This window comes from Herpailurus yagouaroundi, unplaced genomic scaffold (assembly GCF_014898765.1).
Source record: "Herpailurus yagouaroundi ecotype Mexico unplaced genomic scaffold, PumYag 187, whole genome shotgun sequence".
NCBI lineage: Eukaryota > Metazoa > Chordata > Mammalia > Carnivora > Felidae > Herpailurus > Herpailurus yagouaroundi.
This window is the reverse complement of record NW_024412418.1, coordinates 7,465,292-7,482,505: the sequence shown is the minus strand read 5'-3', so window position 1 is coordinate 7,482,505 and position 17,214 is coordinate 7,465,292. Positions and strand designations below refer to the sequence as shown.

Here is a 17,214-nt window from a genome sequence, read left to right as displayed (position 1 = left end):
GTTGGTAAGGCAGAGAGGGGTCAGGGTTTTGGGGTGGAGAGAATGGCCAAGTGCAACGGCATGGAGCCATGAGAAACAGGGCCAGGACTGAAGGGAGGCAAGGGGGCCATTAGGTTGCAAAATGCATCGAGGTGTTTGTACCAACAAGCCTGAGAATGAGCCCTCCTTAAATGGTGCACTCAGGCACCCAACCAGCCTCACCTTACTTAGTTCTGGCCCTGATGAAAAGGATGGCCCTTTCAAGGATCTAAACAAACATCATTTTATCCTGAAGGTGATGGAGAGCTACTACATATTTTTTAAGCCAGAGAGTGAGATCATCAGATCTGCCTAGCCCAGGGCTCTGCAGGGGGTATAGCAAGGGTGAGACAGAGTCCAGAGATAATTAGAAAGAATTATCAACGGCTTTGACATCAAATTGGCTATGGGGTGTGAGAACGAGGGCAGAGCCTGGGATGACATTGAGGTGTCCGACGTGGAGCGCATGGTGGATGATGAGATCGTTGGCCAAGACCGGGAATAAAGGGGGAGGAGCAGGTTTGGAGAGAAAAAGAATTCATTTCAGCACATCTCGAATTTGAGTTGCTTAGAGAATATTCACGTTAACATGGAAGTCTAGGGCTTGGGAGAAAGGGATGCCAGGTGGAGATTAGGACTTTGTTAGCACCCAGGGGGTATGTTAGAGTCTTGCGTGTACATAAAGGAAAGGGAGATAAGGGCAGGACTCCAGGAAGATGGACCATAAGAAACAGTGGAAGAAGAGGAGTGAACCAGGAGGCTGAGAAGAAACGATTGGAGAGGGGAGGAAAAGCAGGAGAGGAGAGCGTCCCAGAAGCTGACAGAGGAGAGCCTCGGGGAGTGGAGCCCAGGGGTGTCCAATGGCCTCTGAGAGGTTGGGAAAGATGAGAAGAAGACAAGGGGTCTGCTCATTTTCACAAGAGGAGGTCACCAGTGACCGTGATCAGAGCTGTGTTGGGGAGAGCTGAGGCGGAAGTGAGAACAGGAGGGCTGGATGGGATGGGGGTGAGGAGACCCAGGGGATGCAGGGGATTGTTTCAAGGAGCTCCACTATGAAGGAACAGAGGGTGGCACCTGGAGGGTGGACGTAAGTGAGATCAAGAGCAATTTGGGGCTATTCTTTTTTTTGTTTGTTAAGTTTTTATTTAAAGATTTCCTTTGTTTTCTTTTAAGAGAGAGAGCATGAGTGGGAGAGGGGCAGAGAGAGAGAGAGAGAGAGAGAGAGAGAGAGAGAATCCCAAGCAGGTTCCATGCTCAGTGCCTCAGCGCAGAGCCCGACACAGGGCTCGATCCCATGACCCTGGGTTCATGACCTGAGTCAAAATCAGGAGTCTGATGCTCAACCAACTAAGCCAGCCAGGTGCCCCCTTTTTAAGTGTTTATTTAAATTCCAGTTAGTTAACGTACAGTATGATTTTAGTTTCAGGTGTGTAATATAATGATTCTTTTAGATGGGAGAGAGTTGACCATGGTTATTTCTAGAAGACAAAGAACCAGCAGAGAGGGAAGAGGATAGATGAGAGGCATGGGGCAAGGATCCATAGAAGAGATGGAGAGGTCCACTCTGGACCAGAGAGGCCCAGACAAAGGGAAAGCATTCTGCAGATGCAGAATGTGTGGAGACAGGAAACTCAGGCAGCCCCCCGCCCTGTGGCTGTGAACCTGGGGAGCAATGGTGAGGGTTGGCATGGGAGTTGAATTGGGGGGAAAGGGAAAAGTTTGAAATAGCAGCTCAGAGGAATGGGAAACCAGGCTGACTTTGGGGGGGACCCTTCATCATTTATTCATTCATTCATTTAACAACTATTTACAGGGTATCCCTTATATGCAAGGCACCACGCTAACATTGGAGCACAGACAAGACTCAGCTCCTGATACCCAAGGGGTTGAAATCTAGCATTCTCCTGTTGTTGACCAGCGACCATCTGCCAGGCATTGAACTGATCATTTTACGTGTCCCCATTAGGAATCAAAATAACCCTAAAGGTTGGGTATGTTTACAGACTAAGAAAGTGGGGTTCAGGGAGGTAAAATGACTTGACCAAGGTCATGCAGCTAGTAAGCGGCCCCCTCCAGCTCTCCATCTCTCTCTCCAGTGCCCCTTCCTCTCTCCTCTAGATGCCCTTCCTCTCAGCCCAGCTTTTTATTCTTGCAGTAGTTCCAAGGATATTGCGGCTTCCTGGACGACTAACCCAGAGAGCCCAGGGTTTGGCGAACTGGTCTAAGTGAGGTCATCTGTGATCACCACCTCTGCCTGTGCATCCCATGCAAGGCAGTCTTTCCTGCCTATGTAAGGACGCAGGGTTAATCCCCTTGCACAAGCCACTTGTTGACTAACCACCTCTTCAGGGCCATGTGTCACTGTCCCTAAGGGCGGGGGGGCACATCCCCCATGTGTCCCTGGTGATGGATCTGCAACCTTCACACTCTATGGTCAGCTGTCTTTGCCCCCTACCCACATGTGATGGCTTTCAGGGTGCCAGTCATCCTGTGCAGATTGCCACAACAAACCCTTTGTTACACATGGAAACCAAACCTCTAGAAGCAGGGAGGACAACTGTGGGCAATGCCTGGAGCTGGAATAGGCCAGGGCAAGGTTCCCATTCCAGAAGGCTGGATGGCCCCAGAAGCCATCCGGCCAAATTGGGGTATAACCGGTGCTCCTGGGTCACTGGGGGAGAGAGGCTGGGAACTCACCTCCAAAGGAGGCATAGTTTCTCTGTCATCAGAGTGGCAGTTAAGAGCAGAGGTGCTGATGTCTGTGCTGCACTTGGGTGTGTGACCTTGGCGAGTTACCTAACCTCTCAAAGCTTCAATGTCCTCATCTATCAAATAGTTCCCACCCTCATAAAGTTGCTGTGAGGGCTAAGTGAAAGCTTGCACACGAAGCTCTTAGCACAAGGTCAGCTATACAGTAAACATTGTAAAAGGCATTAGCTATTATTTTCTGAGCACAGAGGCAGTGGGCTGGAGATGATCAAAACAGCTAGCGGCAGCTGGGAGAGGCCGCAGAAGGTGGCCAGACTGGTCAGGGGAGAGGCCTTCATTTTTCCCTTGGATTCTCAGGAAGTGAGAGCCACGGCTCAATGATAACACAGTCAGCAGCTGGTCCTAAGTAGGGGAGGTGTGAGGACGGAGGAGAGATGCTTCAGTTTAAAAAGGATTGAGTGGGGAGAGCTCGGCAGGAAAGAGCCGCACAAAAAAACCAACGTGGAAACCCAGCAGCTAGGCAGCTGGTGAGGGAATGTCAAATCCAGATAGAACTACCATAATTCATGGTATAGGAGGTTACCCTGGGCCAAGCTGCTTGGAAAATTAGCAATCTCAAGGGCACGCTGGGGGGGTGGGGGGAGACAGGTAGAGGGGCTCCCTCCCAATTACCCTGCCCCCTCCCCCAACAAGTGGGCTTCTTTAGAACTTGGATTTAGGGAGGACATAGTTCCCCTATGGCCAAGAAGTTTGATGCAGGGACACCCGGGTGGCTCAGGTCATCATGAGCTCACAGGCTGGTGAGAGGGAGCCCCATGTCATGGGGCTCTGCCCTAACAGGGCAGTGTCTGCTTGGGATTCTCTCTCCTTCTCTCTGCCCCTTCCCTGCTTGCTCTCTCTCTCTCTCTCTCTCTCTCTCTCTCACACACACACAATAAATAAATAAACTTTTTTTAAAAAGGAAGTTTAATGCAATTCCATTTATTCCAACATGGAATTAATCCAACATGAAAGGGCCAGGCCAGGAGAGGGGTGGGAGGCGGTGATGAGGCAAGCCTGTTCCTGCCCTTTGGGAGTTTAAGATGATAAAAACGGGCAAACACGGGGCTGTTACTGTGTGGCAGGCAGCAAGGAGGAGTGGAAAAGGGTATGAGTTCTGGGGCTAAAAGACCTGGATTTAAATCCTGGCCCCACGATTCCCCTCTTGAGCAAACAAATCACTTGAATGACATCTCCGTGTCCTCATCTGTAACATGGAGGAAGTGATAATATCTACCACCCAGGATTGTGGTGAGAATCAAACGAAATGTTAGTTATTGTTAGGGTGTGAAGGGGAGTGCCCTGAGAGAGGCCCAGGAAATAGTTACAGGGCTGAAGGAGGGAGATGGCATCTGTTGCAGATGCCAGGTAGGGGCTCATGGGGGATGCAATGCTTGAGAATGGCCTTGACTAATGGACAGGATTTTAGAGACAAGGACATGCCCCAGGAAATGGGAACAACCTGGGCAAAGGCACAGAGGGGGACAGCCACTGTAGGCCTGGTGAGATTGGTGGAGCCCCGAGCAGCTGACCCTCTTTGTAACCCATTCTCCACCTATGGGAGTCTGGTCCTTCCCACCTCCCTGGGCTCACGGTCAGTGGCAAAAGGTAAGGCACAGACTAGACAACACCTGGTGCAGACAGCAATGGGGCCTGGGAGGAAGGACGGTGCCTTTGAACTGGAACCATCCAGGGGGACTTCCTGGAAGAGTGGGCGTTTGAGTAGAGCCCCAGAATGTGAAGTACAGGAGGAGATTTCAGGGGTGCCTGGGTGGCTCAGTCAGTTGAGCGTCTGACTTCAGCTCAGGTCATGATCTCATGGTTCATGAGTTCGAGCCCCGCGTCAGGCTCACTGCTGTCAGCCTGTCAGTGCAGAGTCCACCGCAAATCCTCTGTCCCCCTCTCTCTCTGCCCCTACCCCACTTACGCTCTCTCTCAAAAAATAAATAAAACATTTAAAAAAACAGGAGGAGATTTCAGATGAGCAATGCTGTACAGGCTTTATGCCAATTCCCAGAAAGAATAAGGAGCATAGATGAGTGGAAGGAAATAGATGGGATCAGAGCATAGGATGTGGGAAGATCAAGGCAGACCCTGAATGCCAGGCTAAAGTAGGCAAAGAGAGACCTCAAATACCTCAGAGAGTAAATGCTGTGGTCAAAGGCCAGCTTCAGAAAGATGAGTCTGGGGCAGTGAATAGGATGCACTAGATCTGAGAAGATAACCAGGGTCCCACCATCACCCAGATATAAGGTTCAGATGGTGAACACCCCAAGGACAAGAGGGGAGGGTGCAAGGGGGAACTACAGGATTTAGAGGGAGAAGAAGAGGGGGGGAGTCCAAAATGGGCTCCAAGGAGACTTCTAGCCCTTCCTTTCTGAATTCCCCCCCCCCCCGCCCCCCATCAGCTTCTCCTGATTCATTCTTTTGGAAGACCCTGGCCCAGGAGCCTCAGGGGGCATAAGGTCCTAGAAGGCAGCTGGGCCTTGAGGCCACCGGGTTCCAGGGTCAGGAAGCCCTCCATCCCACCCCCACCCCCAGCTGGGTCTCTCTCCCAGCACTGTCCGGAAGAGCTCTAGGCCTATAGACAGTGTTACCCGCAATCAGGCCCGTCCCCAAATTTAATGCATCCCAGAACATGTTCCCTTTCCTGTGCCCTTCCCCAAATCTAATTGAGTCTCTAAATTCCCGTGGCGCCGACGGGGTTAAAGCCAGCTCATGTCACCGCCCCCGAACCCCCCCCCCCCCCCCCGCCCCACGCCAAACCCCACCTGCCCGCCGCCTCAGCGAATGCCGGAGCCGGAAAGCGCGGGACACGGCGTGGGGGGGGGGGCGGGGGAGTGGAGGGGGCCTCACAGCAGCTGATTGACGGGCAGGGCGGTGATTGGCAGCCGCCGAGCAGCAGGGTACCGGGGAGCTGGTGCAGGGGTGGGCTCTGGCGGGCGCCCCACACCCCCAGCCTCGGCCGGGGGCAGGGTTCGTGCCCACCGCCGGCAGCACCCGGATCGCTCCTTCCCTGCCCCGAGCCGGGCAGGCTGGGCGGGGCGGCGCCCTACCCCCCGGACCCCGCGGGCAGGCGAGTGTCTCAGAGGTGACACTCCGGTGCGCGGCTGGCAGGAGCGCGCTCGCCGCCCCTGCTCCGGCTCGGCTCGGGCTCGGGCTCGGGCTCCGGCTCCGGCTCCGGCTCCGGCCGTCCGAGGAGCGCCCCAGCGCGCACGACGCAGTCCCCTGACACCCGCCAAGGGACCCCCGGGGCGCGGGAGGATCCCCGCCGGCCTTCCCCAGGCCCAGCGCCCGGCAAATCGCTGCTCCCGTCGTCTGAGCCCCGGCGTCGGGAGGGACGTGCGGGCCCCAGTGCTCCCCCCACCCCCACCACCAGCCCTGCCCGCATCGCGTCCCCGGGCCCAGGAGGAAGGGAGACTGAACTTTAGCGGGGAAGCCCGAAAGGCCGCAGGAGCCGCGGGAAGAGGACGGCCGCGGGATGGCCGAGGGGCCGGGCGGCGGAGGGCCCCGCGGGGACGGGGCCGGCGGCGGCCGGGCAGCCGAGGAGGAGGTGGTGCGGCGGCGCTGCCGGCGAGGGGAGGAGGCGGAGGTCTCGCAGCCGTGGCCCGAGGGACCCCGGGGCATGGCCGCTGCGCCCCCGGTGGAGGAGCGGTTCCGCCAGATGCACCTACGCAAGCAGGTGTCCTACAGGTAAGGAGAGGGGAGCAGAGGGGAGCGCGACGCTCGGGACCACCCCCCTTTTCGGTCAACATGTACGGAGCACCCGCTGCTTGCTTGGCGCTGCTCTAGGCCCTGGGGATCAGAAACGACCACCAAGGGGTCTCTGCCCTCCGTGTGCAGGGGGAAGGGGGTGCTTCTGGGAGCCCCTCTCTAGGTGAACCGTCCTACTCATCCGACATGGAATTACTGATGCCAAATGTGGACCGGACACTGTCCCGGGCGCTGAGGAGAGAAATAACCAAGACGTGATCCTCACAGACCTCCATCTGCTGAGGAGATCCAGGAGATGACCCCTGGCCCTGCTTCTGGGGGAAAGAGGGGCCCCCTACCGGTTAATAGGCCTTACCTGAACTTTCCTGTGGGCTGACTGTGGGCTGGGCACTGGCTTGTGGAAGTGGCTAAGGCATTCCCTGCCACCAGGGCTGAGACCCTGCTGCCTAGAGATGAAGAAGGAATGCCCTCCCAGAGCCCTTTGCCCCAACAAGTCCTTACTGTCATCCCCAGTGGCAGATTGAAACTTGCACTTTCCACGAATCTTCTTAAGTGCCTTCTGCCTGTGAAAGATTCCCAGCCTCCCTGGTCCTGCCCTCTCTGCCCTGGGGGGTTTCCTGGAGGAATCAGCTGCAGTGGGCCCCGGGGACCAGGTTTATGACTTAGGATGGGATGGGGCGAGGGAGGGCTGCCCATCAAACAAGAGTGGGTAAGTTACACAGAGGAGGGGTCTGAGGAGTGGGTGGAGGGAAGGCAAGGGCAGCCCTTCCCTTCCTCTTCCTCTCCCAGACCACAGCCTCAACTTGGACTCGCTGCCCCACTACACCCTCTAGACCAGAGTGACCTCCTTTGGAGGGTCCAGCAGGGACACTGAGGCATCTGCAGTCCTTGAAGCCATCAGCCTGGTTAGAGAGGATAAGTTTCCTGTCTGTTTACAACCCAGGGACTTGAGATGTGTCTCAGGCTGCCCGGCTTCTCCCTGAGGCTTCTGGGAAGATGTTTCATAAAATTGGCCCAACCCTGGGAGCTTGAAGGGCTTGAATAGGTTATGAGGCCATTAGTCCATGAGAGAAGGGGAGGAAACTTCACCAGCATGAAGTGAGATGCTCAGAATAAATAGGAAGTAACTTGGGTTCACATGGGCTCTACCTTCACTTTCTGGGATATGTAAGGAGTCAGGGGTCCACTGGGATCCATTTCCAGTTCTTCCAGAACACCAGGCTGAGAGGAGGGCATCAACTGTCCCCTGCCTTCTGGTTGCAGATAGAAGAGCCCCTGAACGTCCCCTCGGGGAAGAGAGAGTACCAGGGATTGATGGGGAATGGACATAGAATATAGAACCCTGGAAGAAATATTAGTCTGGGATCCAGAAGCCTGGCTTACGTCTCACTTCTGCCGGTAATTTGCTGTATGTCCTTGAGCTAGACAATCTCTCTGTCTCTGAACCTCAGTTCTTCATCTGTAACATAAGGAGATGACCCCAAGATTTTCCCTGGCTCTGGGGCAGGGACAAACAGCATCTGAAGTTGGAAAGGAGGCCAGAATGGGGTTGAGGCTTAAAGGATTGGAAGTAGAGAATAATGAAAGGGCTGAGACGGGAGGTGTGTGCGTGTGCCCCCCTCCTCACCTCCCTACAGAAGCAATTGGCAAAGGCTGGGTTCCCCCAGGGTGGTTCCTGAATGGAGACCCCTCCACAGCCCGAACTTGAGGCTTCTAGTCATGAAGGATGCAGGGTGACAAACTACAGTTCCTTTCTGCCTGTAAAGGAAACCTCCAGGCCACCTATGTGAGGGCTACAGGAGACAGCCCACATGGGTTCCAGCTGTCACCCCTGGACAGATCACGCCAAGGCACCTCCTGACACCCTGCAGTTAGGCCAGGAGCCCAAACTTAGGACCAGAGCAGCACAAGGCATCAAGGCAAGAAGAGCCCCCTGGGGAGAGGGCAGAAGAAGGTCTGGAAAAGCACATGTCCCTTATACCCTTCTGGCTTTTCCCAGGCTGGAGGCTTCCCTCCAATAGTCTCCTGAGCCCAACCCTGAGTGTTTAGGACTTTCTCAAGCATATGGGAGCTCCTTTTCCTCAAGCCCCCAACTGAGGGGAACCCCAGTGGAATGAGCTGTGTTTCTGGCTAAGCCCTCCCGTGTGGCCTCCGGAACGGGCCTCCGGTTCTGCATGGCCTGACGACTTCCTTGTACAGGTTGCTGGGGGCTGACAAGAGCTCAGGCCCACGGTGGCCTTTTCCACATCCTCCGCCTGCCAGAGTCTGGCTCGCAGATAAACCTCCCACCCCGCTGTGAGGAGTTGCTAAGAAAAGCAGTTGAAAGCCCTTCACGGAGAGCAAAGGCTTTTAGACAGAAACGCGGGGGCAAAAAAAAATCTGAGGGCGAGGGGTGGAAACGGAAGCGGGATTGAGGCCTGGCTGTCTCTGACGTAAGTGAGGACGGGGGGGGGGGGGCTTTCAGGAGGATGCTAGAAGCTTTTAGGGATGTGATGGCTTCTGGGAAAAGGGTTCCCACAGCCCCATGGTGGGCTGGACGCAGCGCCGGCAGCTGCTTTCGGTGGATGGAGAGATGGCAGGTCCGTGCCAGTAGTAACTCTTGGTGGGCAAGGGAAGTGGGGGGACAGCTTCTCTCTACATCTGGGCTTGAGGAAAAGTATCCCTACACTTGAGCAAGTCCTAAGCATCCAGGGTTGGACTCAAGAGACCACTGGGGGGCAGCCTCCAGCCTGGGAAAAGCCAGAGGGGTACAAGGGACTTGGATTTGGTCTGAAAGGGTCAGAAGATGCACAGCTTGGACCTCTGGAGCTAAGCCCCGTGGTTCCCAAACCAGATCACCTGGGGATCTCTTTTTAAATCATCTCTAAAGCCCTATCCCTGGAGATCCTGCTATATAAGTAGTCTGGGGTTGGGCCCGAGCATCTCAACTTTAAAAACCCCTCCCAGGTGATTCTGGGGGTGAAGCAGGTTTAGAAACCTGTGAAGAAGCCGAAGAAGAGAGGTAACATGTGAGCCGAATCACGGGGGTGTGGCTGGCAAGGGGCTCCCCTGTGCTGGGCGCTCTTGTGGCCCCAACAGGACCGGGAAGGAGGACCAGTACCTCTGTCTATAGTTCTGGCCCTGGGCCAGGTACTGTATGAGATGGAGGTGTGGGACACTGTCCTTTCCCTCGCCAAAAGTATGATTTGGTACAAGGCCAAACAGTAAATATCTTAGGCTTCGCAAGCCATACAGTCTCTGTCACTCTGCTCTGCCATTGTAGCACCAAAGTGGCCACAGACAACTTGAAAATGCATGAGCATGGCTGCATTCCAGTGAAACTTTATTTATAGACCCTGAACTTTAAATTTCATATCATTTCCACTGTCACAAATATTATTCTTTTGCTTTTTTTCCAACCGTTTAAAATTGTAAAAACCCTTCTTAGCTCACAGCCATCCAAAAACAGGCAGCAGGCCGGATATGGCCCATTGGCCATGGTTTGCCAATCCCTGATCCAATAGATAGATGGGATGGGACAGTAGGCACTGAGAATTGACCTGGACACTGGGCAAGAGGGCACGTGCATTGCACCAATAGAGGCACTGCGGTGCACATGTATGCAGTCTTTGGGGTCAGAGAGACTTGGGTTCGAATGCCAGCCGGGCCCTTCCCAGCTGGGCAAGTCACTTTTACCTCTGACCCTGTTTCCTCACATGGAAAACACGAACAATAATACCCACACAGGAGAATGGCTGGGAAGATTAAAGAAGATAAGAGATGTACAAGTTAGAAGGCCTTTGGGCCTCTATAGCTGGACCTCTGGGGGAGGGGGGTGTCCAGGAAGGCCCCTGAAGGAGGTTGACCCTGAGTGATGGTTGGGTAATGAGACCTGGGAGTGGTGGAGTTTCCCGGAGACTAAGCAAGAACTGAGCACGATGCCTGTCCCAGACTACAGTCCTCCCCCGACCCCCTCCGTCCCCAGAGAAGGGTGGGGTGGGGAGGAAGCGACTGGAGGCGCCAACTGGCAGGGAAGGGTGCCCCTCCTGTGGGCATGGGGCTGCGGGTACACAGCTCCTTGAGGGAGAGCCACCTGATCCAACTCTCCCTGCTGCTATTTACCAGCAGCTAAAAATAACCCTGGAGTGACAGGGGAGATGGGGCCGATTTGTAATTTAAATAGCAAAAGAATAAAGCAAGGAGCTGCAAGAGATCACATTCTGTCCTGAATTAAAAATGCAAAAACCGGGGGCAGAGAGCTGAGCTGGAGCTGGAGGAGGGGGTCCGCTGACAGAGGGAGCTGGAAGCGGGGAGTCTATCCATTTTCCTTCCTTTGGGAAGGGCAGGGACAAGGCCCAGCCTGGAGATCCTTCCTCCCCTCAGGGACCTGAGACTCTTGCTGACTAGTGAGTCAAAGGCCAAGGAGGGCAGTGCCTAGAGGTGGGGCCAGGCACAGTGCAGGGATTGGGATCCCAGAGAGAGGGGCTTATCCGGTCCTGTTTTGGCACATAGCATTTGGGACATACCCCCCAGCAGCTCATGCCCCCTACCCCCACACCAGGGGAGCACAAGCCATTTGGGCACTTTGGAGGGAAGCTGGGAGGACCAGTTTGAGCACAGCCATTTGAACAGGTGCTTCTCTGGTGTGCTGCTGAAAATGTAGCCCAAGGGCCAGGCATCAGGACGCCTGGGTCAGAGTCTCAACGTTGCTTCAATTTGTACAATTTCAGAACAGAGCATTCAGAGAGGCCCCTCAAGGTCCAGGTCCCAAGGACAAGGGTTAGCAAAGGCTAGGAAAGGCTTCTCCTCAAGGATATATGAAGTGGGTAGGGAAGGCATTAGGACTAGATTTGGCTTCTGATGAGCTCTACTGTGTTTGACCAGTGTTCTTGGCCTAGAGATATTTGCAGAAGGAAAACAAAGCAGGATTCACGGAGTAGGTGGGGGCTTGAAGGCTACTGGACAGTTCACCCCAAAGCCCTTTTTACTCTGTCAGCCTTCCAAGGGCCTGGGCTTTCATCTTTAGGGACTTTTTTCTTTTGGCTCTAAGTGCATCTATCCCCAGGAGGGGGGGTGATAGGACTGGAGGCATGAGACTGAAGGGTGCTTCTGCAATCAGGGCTTATGACCCAATACACGGGGGTAGGAGGTTTGAAGGGCAGGAAGTCTGCTGATCCTGCCCTGGGGGCTTGGCTACAGTAGGGGTGGGAGGGAGCTCCTTAGGGCAGATCCAGCTGACCCAGAATAATGGAAGAACCCCCCAAGCTCCTCTCACCTCCAGCCTGGGGACCTGGGGTGTGCCAAAGGACAATTTCCGAGAGAGATGGTGGTTTGAGGGACCACCCTTGACTGCAGAGCGCCAGTCCTATACCCACAGCTCTCTTGCCTCAGGGGGAGAGGAACCCAGCCCCTCCTCCAGATTTCTTCCTGCACACCGCTTTAATGAGCCTGCCCAGAAGGGGTCTAATCAAAGTTCCATCTGTCACTAGCCAGCGGCAACCTGCAGCCCCACTCAGGTACATCAGTCTCCTCTGTGGGGGCAGAGGCCCAGCACCTGGGCAGAGGCCAGGGAGCAGTAGGTATTTTGGGCTCTGGGCTGCTCCCAAGGCCCTCAGCAGGTACCTGGACAATAGGCTTAGCTGCTGAGGAGGGATTTAGATTCAAAAAATTCCCTGTGCCTCACCACAGCCACTAGTGCAAACAGGAAGCCCGTCTCCCTCCCTCTGCTCAGCTTCCTCCCCTCACTTCCACGGGAAGTTACTGAGCACACATACTGTGCACCCAGCACCGACCTAGGAGCAGCACAGGGTCCAAGAATTTTGCGAGGAGACAAGACTGACGTGCACACAAGGTCGCATGACATAGGCATGTTCTTGGGAACAGAAGTGAGTGTCAGAGATAAATCAGTGGGGTGGGAATGCTGGCCCTGGGTCAGCATTCGAGACTTAGGTGTTTATAAAATATTTGTCATATGAATGGATACGTAAAAACCTGGAGGTTGGGAAGGAGATTCAAATGAAATGAATCAGAGCAGACGAGATTTTAGAAATCATCTGGTCCAACCTAGAGATGTTAAGTGACTCACCCAGAGTCACACAGCAAGGGCTGGAGTCTGAACCAGTGGATTCTGTGTCTGGGGCTCTTTTCACCTTCCCGCTTGTGCTTCTTGGGCTTGGGTTTTGAAGGATGGAGATTTTGATTGGTCAAACATTACGGGTAGACAGGGCAAGGAGAGCACCATAGGCAGAATGGATTGGCAAGGGTGAGGGTGGCATGTTAAAAGAAGTGTGAAAAAAAGAGAGAAGCAATGTTGATTGAGCACCTACTGGGAGGCAGGCACCAGCGTGGTGTGAGCGGAGAGAAAGTCTCCACAGGGAAAGCCTGGACAAAGAGGCAAAAAAGGAAGGAACCAGAGCATAAGGAGCCTCGAAGGTCAGGCCAAGGAGGCTGGCTTGGCTGGTTTTGAGAGCAGAGGCTGTCCAGATCGTGGGTTGAGCATTTCGTGCCCTGGTACATTTCTTTTCCCCAGCTCCCAGTTGCTCATCCAGGCCACTGAAAGTAGAACACCTCACCCTCTGGGGCCTCAACAAAGCCCAGAATAATTTTCTTACCCAGATTCCTCTTCCTGTGTGTATCTGGGTGGATTCTGAGGGGTCCCCAGCTGCCCAATGCTGGCACATGTTGTCCTAGCAACTGCCAAGGGCATCCTCCCCAGCGCTGTGCACCTGTCCCTTCCAGCCTCATCCTCTCCAGCCCTCCTGGGAAGTATTGAGCTTGGAGGAGCACAAGTCCAAGGGGATCCTGGTCTCCCAGTCAGGATTGCTCTGCCTCTCAGAGCCTCCAGCCTGTCCTGCTTCCCCTCAAGAGTCACATTTCCTGCTCTCTGCTGTTCCAGGTCTGCCAGAAGCCTCAGACTAAAAACAAGCCCAGCCCCATTTCCTCTGTTTAACTGCTCGAGCTACTTGCAAAATCCCTGGGAGAGGAGGACGTGACATGGCCCTGCAACAGCCTCCTTCTAGAATAGGCCTTGACCTGGCTGGCAGTGTCTCTGATGGGCCACAGCATACAGGACCTGCCTAGAGGGATTCCGAGATGATGGGTTCGAGGGAGAACTGCTGGAAAAAGGGGGTGCCAAGCCTCAGAGTAATCATCCGGCTATGTCTCAACCCCAGAGAGGCAATGGGATGTCTTATTTAAGGATACAGACTCTGGGGTGAGCTTCTTAATTCTACCACTTACCAGCTGGATGACCTTGGACAGATGAGCTTGGTAGCTCTGTGCCTTGGTTTCCCCATCTGTAACAGGAGGAAAATAACAGGAGGATAAGTTTGGTACAAGGGTTCAGAGGTTTCTGGCACAGAAATGTCCAAGAAATATTAGCTATTATTTTATCAATGCTGAGTATTAATTATTCATGATATGGCATGATTTATTAAATAAATATTTATTGAGAAATATGTTCCAGTCATGAGGTCACTACAGCACCAGATGGAGGTTTCCCAGAGCTGGGATGGCGTTGTGTGCATTCCTGTGTCTTCAAGTTCTGTAGCGTAAATAGTGATTGAACTGAACTGAACTGACACCCTTTCTGTCCTCGAGAAATTTACAGCCTTTCTGGGGTAACAAACACATAGAAAGCTCAAGAACAGTGTGATTAAAGAGCAGTGTGATTAAAGAGTGTGATAGAGCAGTGTGATTAAATAATGCTTGAGGAAGAGACGATTTCCATCCCAGAACCAACTTTAACGATAAAAAGTAAGTATATTCCTTACTATTCATTTACTAAATCTTCCCGATGGCCTCAAAGTCCAGCAGGCCTGGTTGCTATCCTTCAGACACATCAAGTACATTCCTTACTCAGGGCCTTTGCTGTTTCTGTTCCTTCCACCCAGAATGCTGTTCTCCCAGACAGTCACGTCGTCTGCCCTCTCGATTCATTTAGGTCTGTTCTCAAATGTCACCTCCTCAGAGAGGCCTTCCCTGATTTCCTACCTAAGTAGGAGACCAAACTCTTTCCTCATCAAATTCTTTCCCCTTCACTTTGGCTTCTTTTTTCTATATAGCACACCCAACATTATGTCATGTATTATTTGTTTCCTACGTGTCTTCCCCACTGGAATCGAAGCTCTGTGAGGTTAGAAGCCTGTTTCCTTGCTCACTGCTATATGGTCTGATATAGTGCTCGATGCATAGAAGATACTCAATAAATATTCACTGAGTGAATTAATTTGTAAACCCTTTACCTCTTATTTAATCCTCACCAAGCTCCATGAGCCCAGTTATTACTATCGCCCCCCTTCCATCTTACAGATGAGAACACTGAGGCCCAGAAAAGCTCCGAGATATATATTCATCAGTTTTTCTGTTTCTATCCCACCTTACTCCAGAAAGGATTTAACGCGACCCAGAGAAGTAGCCCTCTCTGATCTGATTCAGTAAATGACAGGAACGGACCATGAGCCCACATCTTCTGACTCGTGTGCCCACCCCCGGTCTGATGCTGACAGAGGTGTTAAGGAGAGAGAGGTGTGTAGGGGCTGGGCACTGCCCACCACGTAGCCTCATAGTTGTGATGAAGAGATCTTAGCAGGACCAAATGGTGACGATCCGAGAGGCTGAATGGAGAGGAAGGCCAGACTGAGGTTGAGGTTCGGGTTCCAGCCCAGGCAAGCCAGGCGGCTGAGTGGCAGCCTCTGACTCCGGCTGTCTCCTGGCAGCTGGGCTGGGCTTGTCCTCACCTGCCTGCCTCTTGCCCTCCCATGCAGCCTCTCTTCCCAGCCATTCTCCTGCCCCAGTCAGCGGAAGGCGCCTACAAGGCCCGTGGTCCTCTTCTGGGGCAGCCCGCTGGCCTCTCGCAGGCCCCCCCCCCCACCATCAGGAAGTGCCGAAAGAGGAAGAGAGTCGCCGGGCAGGATGAGCGTACTGGGGGCTGGCCACAGAACCGGGGGAGGCTGCGATGAGGCCACAGCTCTGGGCCCCGCGGAGGCGCTGGGGACAGAAGGGGAACGGCCGGGGGCACTGAGGCAGATGTGGCGCTACCGTTCCTGGGACGTGCCACAGATCCCAGCAGAGGCCCCCCAGACACAGTAGGTACTCGAGGTGGCCCGGGAATGGGCATAGCAATGTCTGGCCCTCTCTGACTCCTTTATCTGTGGTGGGGGGGGGGTGGCAAAAGTGAGGTTATCCACCCGTTGTCCAGAGGCTCTGCAGAGGCTCAGCAAAGGGCAAAGCGTTCTTGACAGGGTGAGGGGAGTTCTCATGTTTGAATTGCTGGGAGGCAGTGTGGTGGGAGGCTAAGAGTTGAGCGAGCTAGTAACAGGAGGATCTGGGAAGCACAGCCCCCACAGGAATGTGGCGTCGGGTGCTGTAATGCTGTGTGCAAACTCCGTGGGGTCTTCAGCTGCCTTCGGTCTGACACTGTCAGAGCTTGGGGTCAGAACCATTGGGAAACATCCTCAGAGGGAACCATACACCCCAGGAGGACAGTGTCAGACCCATTTGGGGATTTCACTGCTCTCCTCCTGGCCACCCTGGCACCTGTGCTGGCTGGAGGGCTGGTACCCCCACCTCCCCGGTCACACTTTCTCCGGGCCTACAGGAACCTTGAAGGACACTGGAAGAAGTTTCTGAGCTTCTGGGCACTGGTTGTTTCTCAAAACCACAGGTTTGCCCCGAGCATTGGTTATATGTGGCCGGTTAAGGCTGGAAAATGGGTTGCCAGAACCCCAGAGAAGAGGGTGAAAGTGAAGGTGACACAGGATGTGGCTTTGCAAAAGGAGTGCTAGCAGAAACAGCGGGCAACTGATGTGGGCATCGGGGTGACACAGTTTGGGAGGAAGAGGACCGTGTTCTCCGGGTTCCTGGCCTCCCCTTGTCAGCCCTGCGGGGACTGTCAGAAGCTGCCCCAGCCATTGATTCTCAAGCACGTGTGCTGGTTGTGCCACCCCAGTTGACTGCTCTGGTTCCAACTGCTTTCCTCGTCTCTGTAGGGGGACAACCTCTGTTGCCTTTGGGGGTGTGTTTGCAAGGCATATTTCTGGGTGAGTGATGTGTGTGTAAGAGGGATGTGGCAATGTGTAACTGTTGTCCTAGGGGGGTATTCGTGAGTAGGAGAAAGATGTGTACGTCCTCTGTGGGTGTGTATGTTGGTGAATGAGAGTGTGGTCCTTGTATGTATGTATGTATGTATGAGTGTGTAAGAAGTGTGCAGGTGACTCCTGTAGTGTCAGAGATCTACAGGATCCACTGGGTATTGTGTTGGGAGAACACTGTGTTAGGAGTGTGTGAAAGGGTTGGAAACAACTGTGAATAGCTGAGGAGAGATTAACTTGTATGAGAAACGTGTATGTTCTTTGCTGGTGTGTGCCAGGGTCACGAAGTGACTTTGGTCCTTGGTATATATATCTGAGTGTGAGGGGCTGGGGTGGGAAGTGTTAGCTTAAGTAATGAGTGAGCCTAAGTGTGTGTGAGAGGCGTGTTTGTTCTATGTATGGGGAGCACTGTGTGACTTCTGTTCCTGGGGGGTGTGATTTGGGAGAGCCAAGGGGGTAAGTGTGGAGACGGTATGAGTGGTTGTGAGTGGGCACAGGGGGTGCAAGAGAGGTGTCTATACCGGTGTGGCTGTGGGAGGGGGGGGGTGACAGCTGCCCTCGCGAGTGTTCACTTGTGACTATGTAGGTTGTTCGGGGAGGGGCTACGGGGAGGAAAAGATCGTGTGCGTCTGGCTGCGCTCAGCGCGGGCGTGTCAGGCCGGAG

General features: G+C 54.0%; 1 protein-coding gene across 2 annotated transcripts in view; it reads left to right on the top strand.

Moving 5' to 3' along the window:
• Positions 1-6,232: 6,232 nt before the first annotated feature.
• The window catches only part of DGKZ (diacylglycerol kinase zeta), a 42,614-nt gene continuing 31,632 nt past the window's right edge, over positions 6,233-17,214 (top strand). Inside the window, exon 1 of one of the 2 annotated variants that reach the window (XM_040495315.1) lies at positions 6,233-6,459. In XM_040495315.1, the coding sequence (XP_040351249.1) occupies positions 6,248-6,459 (212 nt within the window). In that variant the 5' untranslated portion in view covers positions 6,233-6,247. Of the gene's footprint in view, positions 6,460-15,357; positions 15,546-17,214 lie in introns of those variants that run through there. The other variant, XM_040495318.1, reaches the window with a different exon arrangement.